Source organism: Orcinus orca, chromosome 7 (assembly GCF_937001465.1).
Source record: "Orcinus orca chromosome 7, mOrcOrc1.1, whole genome shotgun sequence".
In the NCBI taxonomy this organism is placed as follows: Eukaryota; Metazoa; Chordata; class Mammalia; order Artiodactyla; family Delphinidae; genus Orcinus; species Orcinus orca.
In genome coordinates this window covers 27,126,881-27,146,504 of record NC_064565.1, presented here as the reverse complement: position 1 = coordinate 27,146,504, position 19,624 = coordinate 27,126,881, and the positions used below count along the sequence as shown (strand labels likewise).

General features: G+C 40.4%; 1 protein-coding gene across 2 annotated transcripts in view; it reads right to left on the bottom strand.

The window, feature by feature from the left end:
* The window catches only part of UBXN4 (UBX domain protein 4), a 32,163-nt gene extending 14,691 nt beyond the window's left edge, over window positions 1–17,472 (bottom strand). For both annotated transcript variants that reach the window (XM_004265446.4, XM_049712684.1), the window contains exons 1-6: window positions 17,319–17,472; window positions 9,605–9,707; window positions 7,048–7,076; window positions 6,254–6,372; window positions 5,434–5,608; window positions 1,172–1,265 (exon numbers count right to left, since the gene is read on the bottom strand). In XM_004265446.4, the coding sequence (XP_004265494.1) occupies window positions 1,172–1,265; window positions 5,434–5,608; window positions 6,254–6,372; window positions 7,048–7,076; window positions 9,605–9,707; window positions 17,319–17,400 (602 nt within the window). In that variant the 5' untranslated portion in view covers window positions 17,401–17,472. The remainder of the gene's footprint in view (window positions 1–1,171; window positions 1,266–5,433; window positions 5,609–6,253; window positions 6,373–7,047; window positions 7,077–9,604; window positions 9,708–17,318) is intronic.
* Between the last annotated feature and the right edge of the window lie 2,152 nt (window positions 17,473–19,624).

Sequence of the window (19,624 nt, the reverse complement as noted above, 5' to 3'; positions counted from 1 at the left end):
GCCAAGGGCCCGGGTTCGATCCCTAGTTGGGGAACTAAGATCCCACAAGCCATGCAGCGTGGCAAAAAAAAAAAAAAGGACTATTAAGTAATAACAGAAACTCCCCTTTCCCACAGGAATTAAATAGCACTTGATCTCACCCCACAATAAAGGGCTACCTGCCATGTTTCTTCACATCCCCCCCCCCACAACTCTCGAAATCTTTTCCTGATTTTTCATTTTCACTTCACCCCAGGATCCCAGGGTGATGCAAGTAAGGGTGCACAGTGGTGGGCTTGGTGTTAGCAAAGCAGAAAGAAACAGAAGAGGATGAGCCCCTGGGACTCTGGTTCCCTACTGCTTTTCTTCCAGACACACACCATTTCTCATTGCTGTGAGAGATCTACCCTGCTTTGCACCTCCAGATTCTGGCCCTGCCCCAACTCCCATAAAGAACAATCAGAATCTAGGTTTTGCTAAAATGAAGCACATTTTTACTGAATCATAAGCTAACCCAAATACCCAATGTCAGCAATCATTTTGAACTCTGGTTCCCCATAACATCTATGTGAACAAGAAAATATCAAGTCTAAGTAATTTTTCTTAACTTCCACATTACACTGAATGATTTTTAAGTCAAGATTTTAAAATATTCCTGCTTATCCATTCACCATTAACTCAGTTATCTTTTAAGAATCATAGTATAAGACTATGATTTGATAATCACTACAAAATTAAAAATACTAAACTAGAAACCATAAGAAGTCAGAAATTTGATTATGAGACCAACTAATAACACATGACACTTAATAGACACCCACTTATGCAGAACCCAGGCTCAGTACATAGTCATAAAATTAGCTGAAGTTCTTGCCCATCTGGAACTTATCCTATGACACAGAGAGATAAAAGCAGAAGTAACAGATGGAAACACATATACCAAAATACTAGTGAAAAAGGGATTCTTAAAATTATCAGACCTAAAGCTGACTGACGACTTCAGAGATACAGAAGTTTTTACTTCTAGAATGTAGTTTTTATGGATACAAATAAGTTGGTCAGGTAATAAAAAAACTTCAACCTAGAATTCTGAAATTTCATTTGTGTAATTTTAGCTCTTATTCAAATCAATGAAATAACTGAAAACCACTGTCTTTCTAACAAAATACTATTTCCAAAAACAAAACCAAACCTTTCCACTCTGATGGTGAGCTCCTCTGTAGGTCTCTGATTTGAACATCCACCAGGCTCTTGAGACACAGTGGCCTGGCCTGAAATTTCTCCTCCTTAATTATTAAAAAAAAAAAAAAAAAGAAAGAAAGAAAAGAAGAAGAATATTGCATTCAATGCCAATTTTTAAAAAGGTATATATCTTTTGGGTTACAACGTCTGTTAACCACCTTGTTTCTTAAACAATACATTTTTTCCCTAAGAATGGAGTAGGAGATAAGAAATGAGCTATTACTAGTGATAATTCTTACGACTGGATCTGGATACAAAAGTATATAAATGGGAAATAAGGCAGCTACCCAGCTGAAAGCCACTGAGCTAAAACATGAAATATTAATCTGGCAGTGACAGATATAACAAAAGTAGACTAAGCATGCCTGGCCAGGGGTAGGCTCTACTCTAAAGAAGCATGGTGCAATATCTTTGGTATCCCATAGGATAGCCACTAGTCAGGGACAAGTGGCTACTCAGCACTAGTAATAAGGCCAGTGCAGGTGAGAGACTAAATTTTTAATTGTATTTAATTTTAATTTAATTTAATTTAATTTAATTTAATTTGTGGCTGCGGTTATGGTATCCAATAGTGAAGCTCTAGGGACTTCCCCGGCTGTCCAGTGGTTAGGACCCTGCACTTCCACTGCAGGCGGCACGGGTTTGATACCTGGTTGGCGAACTAAGATCCGGCATGCTGTGCATCACAGTCAAAAAAAAAAAGAAGGTGGAGGGGGGAATTCTAGAGGCCAAGTTTGATACTGAGTATCACTCTAGACTTATGATGACCCAAGGGATCTGCTTCTGCACACCACAATGATTCCTTAGAAAAGCTTTTTACATCTACACTAGTATTCTTTTAAGGATCTCCTGAAGGACAGAATTTTGTCCTGGCCTGCTGTAGAGGATAGCTATGGTCTGGTACTCCCTTTCAGAACCTCTGCTATTTCCTTCCTTACCACTCACCATCAACTTAATTCTTCTTTACCTTTTTGATCCCTGGAAGAGCATGGACTGCGGAGCAACAGAGTCTAGGCTGAATCCTGTTCTGTCACTTTAGTAAGTTACTTACTCTCACTGTACCTCTTCCGTAAAATGGGGATAGTAACCTCATAGAAATGTCATGAGAAGTATGTGTTAATAGAAGTAAAACGCTGAGACTTCTACTAGAACTAGCACATAGTAAGTGCTTCAGTTATTACAGCAGTAGTAGAAATATTAGAATTATTAAGCAGAACCAAAGGTACACATCTCTTCTTACCTCTGCATTCAGTGCATCACCTATGTAACTTGAAATCAGCCACAGTAGGAATATTTACACTTTGGAAATTAGCAAACACTACAAATAAGGGCTTTTTATCTCCCCCCAAAAAATAACGTTTTGTTAAATATTTACCAGCATACCACTGAATGAAACCCTTGGATAAGAAGTGGTAAACTCTGGCAGCCAGTGTGTGTTCAGTAGGAAATTAATCACTTTTCTTTAGTAAATAAAATGAATGCCAAGGACATTTGTATCTTTTTTATTTTTTATTTTTTTGCGGCACGCAGGCCTCTCACTGCTGTGGCCTCTCCCGTTACAGAGCACAGGCTCCGGACGCGCAGGCTCAGCGGCCATGGCTCACGGGCCCAGCCGCTCCGCGGCATGTGGGATCCTCCCAGACCGGGGCACGAACCCGTGTCCCCTGCATCGGCAGGCAGACTCTCAACCACTGCGCCACCAGGGAAGCCCGACATTTATATCTTGATATCAGAAAAAAAATTTAAGAAAACTTCTGAAGATAATTTGTGGACAAGCTGAAAAGAAAAGTGCTGTGTGTAACTTAGGTGGATCTATGACTCATAAACAAAGAAAAATGGATGGCAATAAGCTAAAACAACTGATAAAAATCCAAACACAGGGACTTCCCTGGTGGCACAATGGTTAGGAATCTGCCTGCCAATGCAGGGGACACAGGTTCAATACCTGGTCCAAGAAGATCCCACATGCCACAGAGCAACTAAGCCCGTGCACCACAACTACTGAACCTGTGCTCTAGCGCCCGCGAGCCACAACTACTGAAAGCCCGCGTGCCTAGAGCCTGTGCTCTGCAACAAGAGGCGCCACCGAAATGCAATGAGAAGCCCGCGCACCACAGCTAGAGAAAAGCCCGCGCGCAGCAACAAAGACCCAATGCAGCCAAAAATAAATAAATAAATAAATGTATTTTTTTTAAAAAAATCCAAAAACAATAAAAATTTACTAGAGGAGGTTCTGTCTTTAGGTTTAAGAAGACAACTGGAGGGCTTTCCTGGTGGTGCAGTGGTTAAGAATCTGCCTGCCAATGCAGGGGATGGGGCTTCAAGCCCTGATCCAGGAAGATCCCACATGCCGTGGAGCAACTAAGTCCATGCGAAACAACTACTGAGCCTGTGCTCTAGACCCTGGGAGCCACACCTACTGAGCCTGCACGCCACAACTACTGAAGCCCACGTGCCTAGAGCACGTGCTCTACAACAAGAGAAGCCACCGCAATGAGAAGCCCGCGCACGGCAACAAAGAGTAGCCCCCGCTCACCGCAACTAGAGAAAGCCCATGCACAGCAACGAAGATCCAACACAGCCAAAATTAAAAAGATAAATTAATTTTAAAAAAATGATATATTGGACTCCAACTCAAACAAACTGAAAAACTTAGTGTAATGTAAATATTGCCTAGATAATTAATGATAAAAAGGAATTACTGTTAAACTTTCTAGGTTTCATAAGGGATAATGGTATTGTGGTTATTTTTTTAAAGTGCTTATCTTTTAGATACCAACATTTTTTGTTTTGTTTTGTTTTTGCTGTGCCATGTGGCTTATGGGATTTTTAGTTCCCTGACCAGGGACTGAACTCGGGCCCTAGGCAGTGACAGCGTGGACTCCTAACCACTGGACCACCAGGAAATTCCCAGTACCAACATTTTTAAAGATGAAATGATATAATGCCTAAGTGTGTTCTAAATAATAAATGGCAAGGAGATGAGGAAAGGGGGCATAGATGAAACAATATGGGCCATGAATCAAAAATAGTTGGGGGACTTGTCTGGCGGTCCAGTGGTTAAGACTCCGCACTTCCACTGTAGTGGGCGCAGTTTGATCCCTGGTCAGGGAACTAAGATCCTACAAGGCACGGGGTGCAGCCAAAAAAAAAAAAAAAAAAAAGTTGGAAGATAGGCAATGGGTTCATGGGATGGGATTTCTTATACTATTTTCTCTACTTCTGTATATGTTTGAAATTTTCCATAATGAAGCTAAAAAAAAAAAAAAGCTACAAAGAACTAAGATTAGAGTTGCTACTCACCTCGGATAAGACAGAGTCTAACAGTTTGAGTCTAACCAAATTAACTGCCTACTAAAACAAAAACATCAACACTCTTTGTGGGAATATAACAGAATCCAGAGTGTTATGTGTAACTCTTTAAGTAGCACTAAAGCACTCAAGTTAATGGGAAATTACAGAGCATCAAATTTCAGTTCAATAAAGGAAGAACTTTTCTAAAAACTAGGGCTTTGACAATAGAATAGGCTTCCTAGCAAGGTACTGAGCTTCCTGTCATTAAATGTATTCAAATAGAGGCTTGATGATTATCTATCCAGGATGCTGGAGCACGATCACCTTTTAGGATACTAATATTCTAACTTCTTAACTTATCTAACCCTACATTGCCTAATACAAAGCTATATTACACAGAACAACTCTGACTGTGCATGATCCCTAATATACAGTATAAAATTTCTCCTGCCTTTTCTATCAACCCCTCTGCAGTCACACCTCCTACTGCTACAAGCTCTATTTTACAATTAACTTTTAATTCTAATTTTAAAAGTGCAAATACTATTCTCTTAAAAGTAAATAGTATTTTATGTTATAAAAACAATTTCAAACACATCAGTTCACTTGGTCCTTTCAATATCCTCTGGCTGAGAAGAGATTTACAAAACTCATGAGTATCATAATGACAGTCCCTGAACCATAGCACAGTAGCAGAAATTACTACTATCAGCTGTTCTGGACTGTTGCCTATTTGGGTTTGAAGGACAGAGTCACTGACTTGATCCCCTTCTGCCACTAAATGACAAACATTAAATTTAAAGTTAAATGAACGTGCAGAGGGAAAATACAGTATTCTTATTTTTAAGGATATTAATCCACAGCCTTTATAGTGAAGTGGAGTGTTTAGTGTACCCAAAAGGGTACATTAAAAATTACCTGTTGCAGAATCTGACTTTGTATCAGAAGTGGGTGGTGTCTCACAGAGCTCTACATTTCTGGACTGACAGTTTTCAGAAGTGTTGTTATGTTCAAATGAGGTGGATGAAGTAGAGACTGAACTTTCTGACTGGCCTCTATCTGCCACTGATATTTCACCTTTTAACGAGTGCATCTAGGGAGAAAAAACATTGGAATTTAATTACAGATAAGAATCTAAGTTTACCATGGTATATGAGACCAAAACATGAGCAAGTCAATTTGTACTCCACAGAAGGGAGAAGTACTAAACTTTCCAAGTAAATCAATCTAAAATGTATAATCCTAAATATGACATAATCACATTATAGAATTCAACTGCAAGGTGACAAGAGCACAAAAAGATATTTAAAGCACACTGTTTACTTTTCTTACAATTAGAATTCAAGGAAAAAAGTTACAAGCTATATTAGCCATCTGCCCAAAGTGGATGCAAGTGAGAAATTGAGTAAGGTCCTTAAAACAAGTCAAGCAATATACTGTTAGGGACTTTAATGTGACAGCAACTCCCTTTTGCAACAAAATAATACTGACTGCATTATGTGGCTGGCTGAGGGAGAAAAAGGGAAAGGAGAATAAGAAGTCACTCGTGTATTAGGTATAGGCACCTCGAACTGCATAATGTTATTTTCAAAACCAGTCCAGAAAGACAGTATTTACTACCTTTTAATAGCATGGTTAGTTCCTGAATATTCAGAGTGGCTCCAAAAATATTCCAATGTCAAGTTCCTGACAAACCATTTACCCATGTTTATACAAAGAACATTCTGTTTCTTCTCACCTGCCGGACTTTGTGGATTCTGGTAACAAGTTCATCTGCAGGAACACTTCCTGCTATTACTTCCAAGGGAATTCCACTGTCTCCAATAAAGAAACTGGATGGAACACACACTACAGGATCTGTACAGTTTAATTAAGTCTAACAATTCATGGGAAACAAGAGAATAATTTTATGAAACACTATTGGTAACAAAGCAAAAGAAATCATCTTTGTGAATTTCACAATATAATCAGCTAACATGTTCACAAAATAATTTCAACTACCCTGTCACTATGCCTGTAGTGCATGTGATATGTGAATTATGATTTATCTATATCACATATATAAGTGGAAAACATCCACTACATTCCCCTCTATCATAACTTTTACATCTATCTTACCTCTTGCTAGCTACTTCTAACATTCCAACCAAACTGCATCATATTGGTCTCCAGCTATTCACAATTTACAAAAACTCCCCAAGGGGACTTCCCTGGCAGTCCACTGGTTAAGACTCTGCACTCCCACTGCAGGAAGCAGGGGTTCCATCCCTGGTCGTGGAACTAGGATCCTGCATGCTGCACGGTGCAGCCAAAAAAAAAAAAAAAAAAAAAACCAACAAACTCCCCACGATTCCATTTGCTACAAGGTACTTACTGTCTCAAAGGACACTTAGTAATATAAAGTTTCCATAAACAAGAATGCATGAGTTCCTAAATAAAAACGAATAATTTCTAATTGTCATGAATCAACCAAAAGAAAGGAAACTCCTCAAGCAAAATATATATAAAACCAATTCTTCATGGAAAGGATACAGATCTGTGAAAATTGTAGGCAGGCTTCACTGTAAAACAAAATCAAACAGAAAATCACTAGATGAATACAAGTATTTCCCAAATATTGAGTTGTTTTTATAAAAATTTACTGTAGCAATTACAAGTATTTTTCTTAAACTATTAGTTCCTTTCATAGCCATCAACTGAAAGGGGAAAAACGTAATCCTTATCTCACAGACCTTTTTTGGTTTGTTTTATAATTTTCAGATTAAAGAGCACTTGTTCTTGCAACCCACACACTGGTGGCCAGATCTGGCACCTAAAAATCAACTTAGCATCTGCCCCATGTGGCTTCCTCAGCAGCAAGTATTTCTGAATACAGTATCTTAACTTGTAATAAGAAGATATTAATACCTGTGACTTACTTGTGCAAGTGATAATACTTTTATAATAACAAAGGATTCAAAAAAACCTAAATATCCACCAATAAAAACTAATGAATCATGCAATTGCAAAAAGGAGAAAGGTATAAAAAGGTATGTCAAACTACTACCATTTTTGTAAAAAAGGGGAGGAAAACAAATATATTTTCTTGATTTGGTTGCCTCCAGAGAAGAGAACTGGGTGGTCAGGGACAGGGATGGGAGAGAGACTTTACACTATAATACAAATAAAAGACACTGATCAATGTAGAGGAGTAATACCAAGAATCAAATTAATGCTTCTAAGAACCAGAAATTTGCTTCATTTTCTCTGAATATAAGGCATGATTATCATAAAAACATCTAAAAATACAAAAGTATAAAGAAAAAAATTACCAAGAATCCTACCTTTTCAGAAATAACCACTGTAAACTTTTGATGCATTTCCAATCTATTTTCAATGCAGGACATAACATAAACTAACATGTTCCTAGAACATTAGGTAGCTTTGTTACTATTATATAATAAATAAAATTTACTTTTCATAATTTAAAAGACACACTAGATTCTATTAGTAGACTGTCCAAAATGAAACAACTATCAACCATCACTATACACAGGTATCCCTGCATCTGCTAATAGAAATTTGTTTTAAAAAATACTGGATATATCAGTCTGTATATAAATCTCAACAATTCTGAAATTCTCATTTCTTCCACATTCCCAATAAACCTCTACATTCCTCCTGCCATTACTGACTCTAAAAGGTGCTTCTGGAAGAAAATGAACAATATCAATGACACAGTAGACTCTTTTAAAAAACGATTACAGCTCAAATGTATAGTTCAGTAACTGCTGCTGTTGTGAGGCAGACTATACTATGATTTGCTTTGTGATGTTTTGTTAATAAAGAAAATTTTTAAATAAAAAGTTTACAAACTTATAGGTAAATTTCTGAATATTTTAATCTTGACAGTAATTTTCATTTTGATATTACCGATATCAAAAGGACAGAACTACCACTTTAAAACTGCTAATGAATTAATGTTTCCAGGCATTTATCATTGATGGCTGCTGCTAACATAAAGAGAAACAACAGAGCATTATGTACCCTCTAATGGGAGAATGGAAGACTTACCACCATCTATGAAGTAGTCAAGGGGGAAAAAAACCTAACCTGAATCCAACTGTCAATTTACAGAAAATAGAGGACAGAGTAATAAACTAAATGACACTAACAGAGCTGCAATACTGTAGTAGTACTGTAGGAAACTACATAACGAATGACCTGGTTTCCCAAGAAAATAAACTGCAAAGGAAAAGACAGAGAGACACAGAAGTGAAGCCTACAGAGTAAAAGAGACTTGAGAGAGATCAATGCATCACAATGCGTGGACCTTGATGGATCCTGAACCAAACTGTAATAAATTAAATAATAAAACCATGACTGATGAGAGAACTGAAAATTTGAACACTGAGTAGATATTTCAAGTTAAGAAATTAGATTCATTTTTGAAGTATTACAGTTATGTTAAAAAAATTAAGAATCCTTATCTTTCAGAGACATACCAAAATATTTATAGATGAAGTGATTTGATGACTGAGATTTATTTCAAAATTATATGGGATGAGTTGAAGTGGGTGAGGGAATAGATGAACAAGACTGACCATGAGTTGATAACTGTCAAAGTAGTTGACAGTACAAGGGGGTTCATTACACTACTCAAGCACTTTTGTGTGTGTCTGAAATTCTCTATCCCCCCACAAAAAAAAAAAATTTAACGAGGGGCAGAGGGATGTATTAACAAAATAAAACAGACTTGTGGTTATCAGGTCCTACAACGGACCTGTAAATGTCCTTATTCTTATTGAATAAAATGGTTCCATTTTCAAAAATAGGATCCAAAAGAGTGGTCAACCTTTCAGAGATATTTCAGGACCACAGTTCCTTTGCATTACTGGTGCATGTCACATAGCTACTTGGTAGACCAAGAATTCATAAGTTTTTCAGTATGATATAATGATGAACTTGAAAAATGGCAATCAGAATTTAAGTCCCTAAAATGTCTTAGACAAAAATCAACATTCTTATAGTCTAAGACTATCACCATAAATCACAACCAAAGACAATGGTTAAAAAAATTTTTAATTACAAGATTAAAACATAAGCAAACCTTTTGGTATCGATTTTAATAGCAACAAAACTGTTTGAAGATGCTTCTGTCACTTTCTCATCTTCCCAACTTGCAGCCATCTGTGTAGACTGCTCATCATCACCTGTAAAACATTTCAAGCATTCTTAAAACATAAGGCCAGTATCTGCTGATTCTTTTCCCTGGAAATCTGGAACTGCAAATAAAATGTAATCTCACAAATAATATTTTCTACCAAATCTGAATTTTCCATAAATGAAAAGTGTGACTTATATGCATTGTTAACATTAATGAGGGCTTCCCTGGTGGCGCAGTGGTTGAGAGTCCGCCTGCTGATGCAGGGGACGCGGGTTCGTGCCCCGGTCCGGGAAGATCCTACATGCCGCGGAGCGGCTGGGCCCATGCGCCATGGCTGCTGAGCCTGCGCGTCCGGAGCCTGTGCTCCGTAATGGGAGAGGCCCCAACAGTGAGAGGCCCGCGTACCACCAAAAAAAAAAAAAAAAAGTAATGAAAAACAAAATACTGCTATTTAGATTATACAAAGTGTTTTCTAAATGAAGACATCCGAATTATGATGCAAATATTATCACAATAATTAGAAGTCATGGGCAGAAATGTGACTACTTTGGCTTTTCTACATATGATTTTAGAAAATAAATGTACAATACTTTTCCTTTATGCAGCATCTTTCTGTTGAGTTCAGTGTCCTCCACACACACCCCACTTATTTTCCAGAATTCCTCCAAGGTAGACAGAAGCAGGTGCAATCCTGTCTGCAGTTTTGGACCTGTCTTTTGTTATAGGCATACTAATTATAAAAGTTACACTGATCCAAAACTAATTATGCTGACAGAATTCAGCACGGTGGCTACTTTGGTAGAGCTACTATTGACCGGGAAGGAGGATGAAGGAGGCTCTGGGGTCTTGGAAATATTTATATCTTTTTTAAAAAATTTTTATTTTATATTAGAGCATAGTTGATTAACAATGTTGTGTTAGTTTCAGGTCTACAGCAAAGTGATTCAGTTATACATACACATGGATCTATTCTTTTTCAAATTCTTTCCTCATTTAGGTTATTACAGAATATTGAGCAGAGTTCCCTGCGCTATACCATAGGTCCTTGTTGATTATCCATTTTAAATACAGTAGTGTGTACATGTCAATCCCAAACTCCCAATCTATCCCTACCCCCCAGTTCCCCCTGGTAACCATAAATTCATTCTCTGTGAATCTGTTTCTATTTTGTAAATAAGTTCATTTGCATCATTTGTTTTCAGATTCCACATATAAGTAATATCGTATGACAGGAAATGTTTATATCTTATCGGATAGTTACACAAGTGTATTCATCTACAAAAATTCATCTAGTTGTTCACTGAATATATTTCATTTAATATACTGTATGCCATACCTCAGGGACAAAATGTTTTATAAGTTATACCTATCAAGAGATTATTTCCATTTTAGACTTGTAATATCCAGATTTTGGCATAACCACTTATTGGTGGGCAAAGGGAAACTTACCTGAGTTAAGCCACTGAAAAATATTTCTGAGGTTAGCAGAGCTAAGTGCTTTTTCAAAGGTGAGCAACCTTTGCCAATTTATGCTTAAAAAGGCTTCAGGTCACATTTTTTGCTTTACAAAAATGAGATCTTTCTATACCTACTCTTTTGTAGGCCGCTTTCTTCCCATGTGTCTTCCCGCCTTCCCCAATTTAATCCACCCTTAGCCTTCCCCATTTCAGTTATCTGTTAATGCGTAACACCATCCTTTCAGTTCCCAGGCCAAAAAGTTTAGTTATTCTTGCCTTCAACTGACGGTATCTCCAAAATATATCCAGGGACTTCCCCGGCAGTCCAGTGGTTAAGACTCTGCACTTCCAGTGCAACGAGTGCGGGTTCGATCCCTGGTAGGGGAACTAATATCCCGCATGCTGTGTGGCACGGCCAAAAAATTTAATAATAATAATATATATATATATATATATATATTTTTTTTTTTTTAAAGCACCTTTCTTTAAAAAGTCAGATCAGGGACTTCCCTGGCGGTCCAGTGGTTAGGACTCCACACTCTCACTGCCGAGGGCCAGGGTTCAATTTCAATCCCTGGTGGGGGAGCTGAGATCCCACCACAAACTGTATGGCACAGCCAAAAATAAAATAAAATAAAATAAAAAGTCAGATTACGTCAACCCTCTGATCAAAATTCTACAATAGCTCCCTATTTCCCTCAGAGTAAAAGCAAAAAGTCCTTACAAATGACCTCAGGCCTTCAGTTACCTCTCTGACCTCATTTCCTTTTATTTTTTTGCTGTCCCTTTCCTTCCTATCCCTTTCCTTTCTATTCCTCAAATATTAAAGACATTCTTTCTATAGGTCTGTGTACTAGCTGTTTCCTCAGCCTGCAATATTCTTCCCCCAGATACCTACATGGTTAACTCTCAACTCCCGTAAGTCCTTGCTCAAATATTATCTTCTCAATACAAACTTTCCCTAATCACTACTTTAAAATTAAACACTTCAGGGAGTTCCCTGGTGGTCCAGTGGTTAGGACTTGATGCTTTCACTGAGGGGACCCAGGTTCAATCCCTGGTGGGGGAACTACGATCCCACAAGTCGCACAGCATGGCAAAAAAATAAAATAAAATAAAATTACACACTTCAGATATTCCCAAAGCTCCCTCATTTCCTGCTTTTTTTTTCTGTAATGCTTATCACCTTCTAATAGACTATGCGTTTTACTTATTATGTTTACTGTTTATTGTCTGTCTCCCTGCACTAGAATGCATGTTCCATGAGAGCAAGGATTGTTTTCCTTTTTATTTACTGATACAACTCAAATGCCTACAACAGAACCTGGCCTACAGTAAAATACCTGGAATATAGCAGGCTCTCAATAAGTATTTTGTGGAATGAATAGCTAAATTTCTGGTATAGTATCTTGGCATGCCTACAAAAACTTGACTAATGCTGCACAGTTAAAAACATTTTTTGTGAAATGAGATACAGGAATATTCAGTAATAAGGGGCTTGAGAAATCTGGCCACGGAAAAGTAGACAGGGACTAGAATGCACCCACAGACCAAGACCAAAAGAATGCCCATTAGCAGACCCCTAGATGTTGAAGCAGCAAACGGGAAAACTTTTATTTACAGTGAGATCATTCTGAGCACATCTTCAGACACTATGGGGTGAGGAGAGATGTAAAATTCCAAGTAAATGACAGGACTTTCAACCTAGAAAATAGCTATATAGGAACATTTTTACTAAACTTAGAGAAGGCTGTGAGGTGATAGGTATCTTTTTCATTCATTCTTTCTTTCATACGTTCACTATTTTATTCCACATTTACGTTGTGCTAGGCACTGAGCTACAAACTAAATATAAAACAAGTGAGATACTGTATGCCCTCAGTGGAGCTTAAAATCTAAAGATACAAAAAAAAGTACTTGTTTGGTCACCCTCTCTGAGGTGATATTTAAGGTAAGACCTAAAGGATGCAAGAGCTGAGCCATGCCACAAGCCAGAAGAGTTCACTACACAGAAGGAATTTCCGTGTAGGGAAAGGTCTGTGTAATTATGAGTCTTGTGAACAACAGGGCGCAGGAGACAAGACGAGACTGAAGAGTTAAGGGTCCAGAGATGACGCCCACACTTAGGTTTCTCCAACTGGATGTAAGGTGGTGCCATTTACTTAGAACACTGGGGGAAAACAAAACAGGTTCAAGCAGTAATACTTTTAGTCTTGAGAATCCTGTGAGGCATCCAAGTGGGGATGTCAAGTTGGTGCCTGGAAGGATGGATCTGCCACTTCTCAGGCCGATGTCCTTCACTCCCTCACCCATGCTGTACGACGTAGATAGGGTCTCAAGTGTTCCAACCCCACTAGCAATATCTGTCCATGAGTCAGGCTACTGCAGCAGCAGCTGCTTGACCAAAAGTGATGGAAGACTGAATGGAATTACATTAACTCAGCAAGAGTTATCTTAACACTGCTGGGTGGGATTATTAATTGCCAACTTCAGTACCTTTAGTTTCTTATTTTTAATCAAATTATGAACTATGCTGTGGAGTTAGGTGGGCCAAAGATTTTAGGAGAAAACATTACATCCTTGGTGGTATGAGCAGTATCCAAAAGAAAAGCCACTTAAAAGAATAATACAGGGCTTCCCTGGTGGCGCAGTGGTTGAGAGTCCACCTGCCAATGCAGGGGACAAGGGTTCATGCCCCGGTCCAGGAAGATCCCACATGCCGCGGAGCGGCTGGGCCCGTGAGCCATGGCCGCTGAGCCTGCGTGTCCAGAGCCTGTGCTCTGCAACAGGAGAGGCCACAGCAGTGAGAGGCCCGCGTACTGCAAAAAAAAAAAAAAAAAAAGAATAGTACAAACTCTGAAGCAAAGAGCTGCAGACCCGACAATCAGTAACTCCAACCTAGAAAAACTCAACTGGTCAAAACCTAAAGGGTTTTTTAGTCTATTTTAACCAAAAAATGAGGCATGAAATAGTGTCTGTCAGTCACGGAGATTTTAGCCAACTAGCAACACTAGTCAGTGAACCCACACCTCTACTTCAGAATCCTTGTCAGATTATTCTGTCTTCCCAAGAATAGAATCAAAATCTTCAGTTTGATTTCTTTCAACTTACACAGCTATAATACTTTGAAAATCCTTGTTAACTCGTTGACTTAACTAGTAGTAATCTCTCTAATCTCTTAACATCAATCCTACATATTCTTTAATTCATCCATGAAAATTTCAGTAAAATATAAACAATCTACCTAAAATGCTTCCCACTTGAGTGGTTATATGAAGCAAAGATTACCCTTAAGACCACTCCTTCCAACTATAAAGACTCCTTCCAACTATTATATCTTTTTAATTTTCAGTGAGTTGGTACATTACTATCGAGGTCTCAGACCTAAGAAAATCATGAGTTCTGGCTGTATTCTTCAAAGTCAAGAACAGAGGTCTAAGCAATCTATAAGTGTTGCAGTTTCATGACTCCACTGTCTACATACTCCTGGAGGGACACTAATCCTACCTAATCTTGGAGATTAACTTCCTAAAACTCTAGAAAAACCAACAGTATTTTCAATGAGTCAAAGGACTGACTCCTTCGGCAGATTGCTAACAGTCCTCCTGCAAACACTCAACAGTCACTGATACCCTAAAAGCATACGACAGGGCTTCCCTGGTGGCGCAGTGGTTAAGAATCCGCCTGCCAATGCAGGGGACACGGGTTCAAGCCGTGGTCGGGGAAGATGCCACATGCCGCGGAGCAACTAAGCCCGTGCGCCACAACTACTCAGCCTGCACTCTAGAGCCCTCAAGCCACAACTACTGAAGCTCCTGTGCCTAGAGCCCGTGCTCCACAACAAGAGAAGCCACCACAATGAGAAGCCCGTGCACTGCAACGAAGAGTAGTCCCAGCTCACCACAACTAGAGAAGGCCTGAGCACAGCAACGAAGACCCAATGCAGCCAAAGATAAATAAAATAAATAAATGTATAAAAGAAAAAAATAAATAAAAGCATAAGATACATGCTCATCAGTAAAAAGTTAATTGAAGAATGTATGTATTATATATACACACAAAGCCCCAAAAATCTATAACTTTATTTTTCTATTGTAATAATTAGCACTACTGTTTCCAAATGGGTTTCCAAATATGTGTTATTTAAATCTAGCATTTCTTCTTTCAAATTAACTGGTTAGCCCAGGAGTGCCTTCTAGGAACCTTTGGACACCATCAAATGTGTTTTCTGTTTACAAATATGACTACCATAATCCTAGATTTCCTGATTTCTACACCAATTTCAATAACTACCTAAATTCTACAACTGTTCAGCTTTTTTCTTGAGAAATAAAGAAGACACTCTTTTTTTTGGAAGCTGCTAAAAAAAAAATCTGTCAAGACAAGATATAAATCCTTTTTGTGACACTGGTGTATGTCATTTAACCACCGTGGATGTAAGTTCCCTCGTCTATAAAATGGGCATAATAAGCCCTGTTCTACCAACTGCCAGGATCAATTGAGATTATATATGAAAAACACAACTTAAAATGTCATTAAAACTATTACTGTACTCTTAATAAGCATACTAAGTATCATTAATTTTCCTTTCCCTTTTTTTTTAAATAAATCAGGACTACTTTTTTTAAATAAATGTATTTATTTATTTTTGGCTGCGCTGCATCTTCATTGCTGCGCGCGGGCTTTCTCCAGTTACAAAGAGCGGGGACTACTCTTCTTTGCGGTGCAAGGGCTTCTCATTGCGGTGGCTTCTCGTTGCATACCATAGGCCCTAGGCGTGTGGGCTTCAGTAGTTGTGGCACATGGGCTCAGTAGTTGTGGCTTACGGGCTCTAGAGGCTCAGTAGTTGTGGCACACGGACTTAGCTGCTCCGCGGCATGTGACATCTTCCCAGACCAGGGATGGAGCCTGTGTCCCCTGCACTGGCAGGCAGATTCCTAACGACTGTGCCACCAGGGAAGCCCTCCTTTCCCTTTTAATCCACTTATTTCCTTACAGGTTTACCGCAGTTACTTATTTATGTGACATATAACTCTAAAAAAGCGTAAGAGAATGTAAACTACTCCAGCTCTTCTAATTAACACTGGGCTTACATCTTACATTTTAGCATAATTTAAAACAATTCAAAATTCCAAATTTAATGTTAAATGAAACTCATATTCCAGCAACTTGCTCTTCACCACAATGCATAAAGTTATAGGGCTATTATTACCTAGCCTTCCAAGTCATGAGTTAATGATGAATAAACCGTTACTAAACACAAATAGTTGAAATAATACACCTCAAATTAACGTAGTCACAAACACTGATTTGGTTCATGTAATGAGGACCAGCAAAACCTCACAGAAGCAAAGATTTACGGTAAATCTAGAAGATTTCAGTAATAAAATACGGAGCAAAATAACCCAGAGCAACACGGCGTAAATGAGTTAGTACACCTTCTGAAACTGTAGCTATGAGACTAGGAAGACAACAAAAAGAACCAAGGCTGGTGTGTCTACTTCTTCTAAACAAATGGTTTTTTAAAAAAAATCAACTTGCAAGAAAGTAATTATTCCACATTAGATTCACCACTCCCATATCACTGTAAAAAAAAAAATCAAACCTATATAGACCTCAAAAGTTTGCGTTTCAGGAACATACGAAAGCCAGTAACCGTGAACATCAGGTGCTTTCTCTTTGTTGATTACCGATGACACAGCTTTCTTCCTGACAGCCCACAACTAATTACAAGTAAAACTGCCTGCCTAATGGCCCGGCTCTCTTCCCACCTACACACTAACTACACGGGCGTTAAAGCCTCCCCAAGTGGATTCTCGGGGACAGAGCGCCCTACCAGGGGGGCCCGGGAGGCGGCGGTGGCGTTAGTGTACGCGCGGGGTCAGGGTCGGCGGGCCGCTGCGGGTTGAGCGGCGAGGGCCTGCTCCACCCGTCCCCTCGCCCCGCGCAGTGGGGTGACCGTGGGGCTCGGCGCGCTTTGGGAGCGAGGCCGAGACCGTGCCTCCCGCCGGGGGCCGGGAGAAGCGGGCGGTGGGGGGCCAGGCCCGGTGCGCTCCAAACAGACGGGGGAGGAGCTGAGACGCCAGGGAGACGGGCAGCCCGGGCCTCTCGGCGTCCGGAGGAAAGGCTGGGGGCCCCTGGGATTAGAGGTAGGCCGGAGAGGGTGTCCCGGCCACGTCTCGCGCCCTCGCCTCCTTCACCTGCCACGAACACCACGAAGACCGCGCCGCTCCTCTTGGCCGACGCGATGGCGGCCGGAATGGCGCCCTGGAACCACAGCATCGCTGCCCTCGGGCACAGGCGCTCGCTCGGTGGGTAGTCGCCTCGGTCCCGGAGCTGGCCCCGCCCTCTCCGTCGTTGGGCCCCGCGGCCCGCCTCCGGCTCCGCACCGGCGCGCAAGCCCGTCAGCGGCCCCCAGGACGCGCGCAAGCGCGCAGGCCGAGGCGCGCCCCGCGACACATGACGCCACGCGTCGCCGTGCCTTGTCTCGTTGGCAAGTCGGTGCGTGCGGGCGCCCGCGAGGCCGCAGGCCCTGCAGTCGCGGAAGTGGAAGGAGGCAGCGGAAAGGATGACTAATCGCTAAGTGGCGGCGGCGGCGGCGCCTTCCTGAGGCATGACGGGAATTGTAGTCTTCTTAGGCTTGGCTCCTTTAATGTGGGAAATGTCACTGTGGTTTCCCGGGCACGGCTAAGGGGGCAGCAGTGAGAACCACTTCACAATCTATAAAGAGGAGAAGTGGCGCCAGTCACCGAGAGATGCCATTCTCGGCATTACTGAGACTTTAAATGTGGAGGAAATCATCCCCGCCCCGGGTGGAACCCTGCGTAGTGGGACCATGTAATTGTGTATTATGATTAGTGGTCATTGTGCGATAGGGTGGGTGTCTCTCGGTATAGAACTAAACGGGCTTTGTAGGGATTTACTGCAAGGCTTTGATTTCTATTGGACTTAATTTATCAGCTCAACCTTGAAGAAAAGAACCACAGCAGTCACCTTCTGTAATACCGTACAGCCCGTGTACCTGAGGGGAGGTATTGGTTGAACGCAGACCCTGAGTAATATCATTGTGGTTGGTTAGAGATCATTCTAAACCTCAAAACGCTTAGCTACGCTGTTGCCACAGCTGCTTTCAAAAGTCAAAAGCAGAGAATAGATAATGATGTATTTTCCAGCTACTTTTCAAGGTAATACAAAAGAGAAGAATAGATAATTTTGTTTACGATGACAGAATACTGTGATCAAGATAGGGCATTTTGTGGTTGGTTGCCATTAAAATGAAAACTGTTCATACTTAATACTTTCTTGAAATTACATGGTCTCTATTAACTATTGGCTAAAGCCTTGTATGGTTTATTTAAAGTTGCATACGCTATTATATTAGACATCCTACATCATTTAAATTTCTCTTACAGCAGTACAGTCATTTAACAATCCTTGCAGGGTTAAGGAGGAGCTACATCTGAAAATATACCTTTCCTACAAATATTTAACCTAAAAATAGCTAACATTCTTTCCGATTTTTTTTTTTTTTTTGGCTGCATTGGGTCTTCGTTGCTCCGCACGGGCTTTCTCTAGTTGCGGTGAACGGGGGCTACTCTTCGTTGCGCTGCGCGGGCTTCTCACTGTAGTGGTTTCTCTCGTTGCGGAGCACGAGCTCTAGGCGCGCCGGGCTTCAGTAGTTGCAGCACACAGGTTCAGTAGTTGCAGCACTCGGGCTCTAGATGTGCAGGCTTCAGTAGTTGTGGCATGCAGGCTCAGTAGTTGTGGCGCATGGACTTAGTTGCTCCGCGGCCTGTGGGATCTTCCCGGATCAGGGATCGAACTCTTGTTCCCTGCATTGGCAGGCGGATTCTTAACCACTGCGCCACCAGGGAAGTCCCTCTTTCTGATTTTTATTTACACTTTTCCAACCAGGCCTCTCATACAGTGTTATTATAAACCGAAATATAATGCTGATTACAGACAGTTGCTGCTTACATAGGACACCATGCCTCAGGAAGAATTAGAGTTGATCTTCAACGTCAACTTTAAATGGATTCCTTGTGATTCCATCAACATATATATCCTTTTGGTAGAGCAATGTCTTTATTTCTAACGTTAGAATTAATATTAGAAGAATCATTCATAGCCTTTCACTCATTCATCAACTATTTATTGCTCATCTGCTACGAACTAGGCATTGTACCTGGCATTGATAAGAAGGTGAGGCAGTCAGACAAAGGCCCTGCCTTTGTGACTGCACAGTCTAAAGAGGAAGACAAGTGATGATGCATGCCACAAGAGGGGAAATTCTGAGTGCTTCAGAAATGTGATGATGTGACCCGACGTGGATAGCAGGGTTAGAAAAGACGTTTCTGAGGAGATGGCATGTGAGGGGAAATCTAGCTAGGTGAAGGAGAAGACCATTAGAGATAGAGGAAACAGCAGTGTGAAGGCTCCGAACGAAGCAAATGAGAAAGTACCCTTGAAGAACTGAAAAATGTCCAGTGTGACTAGAACATACAAA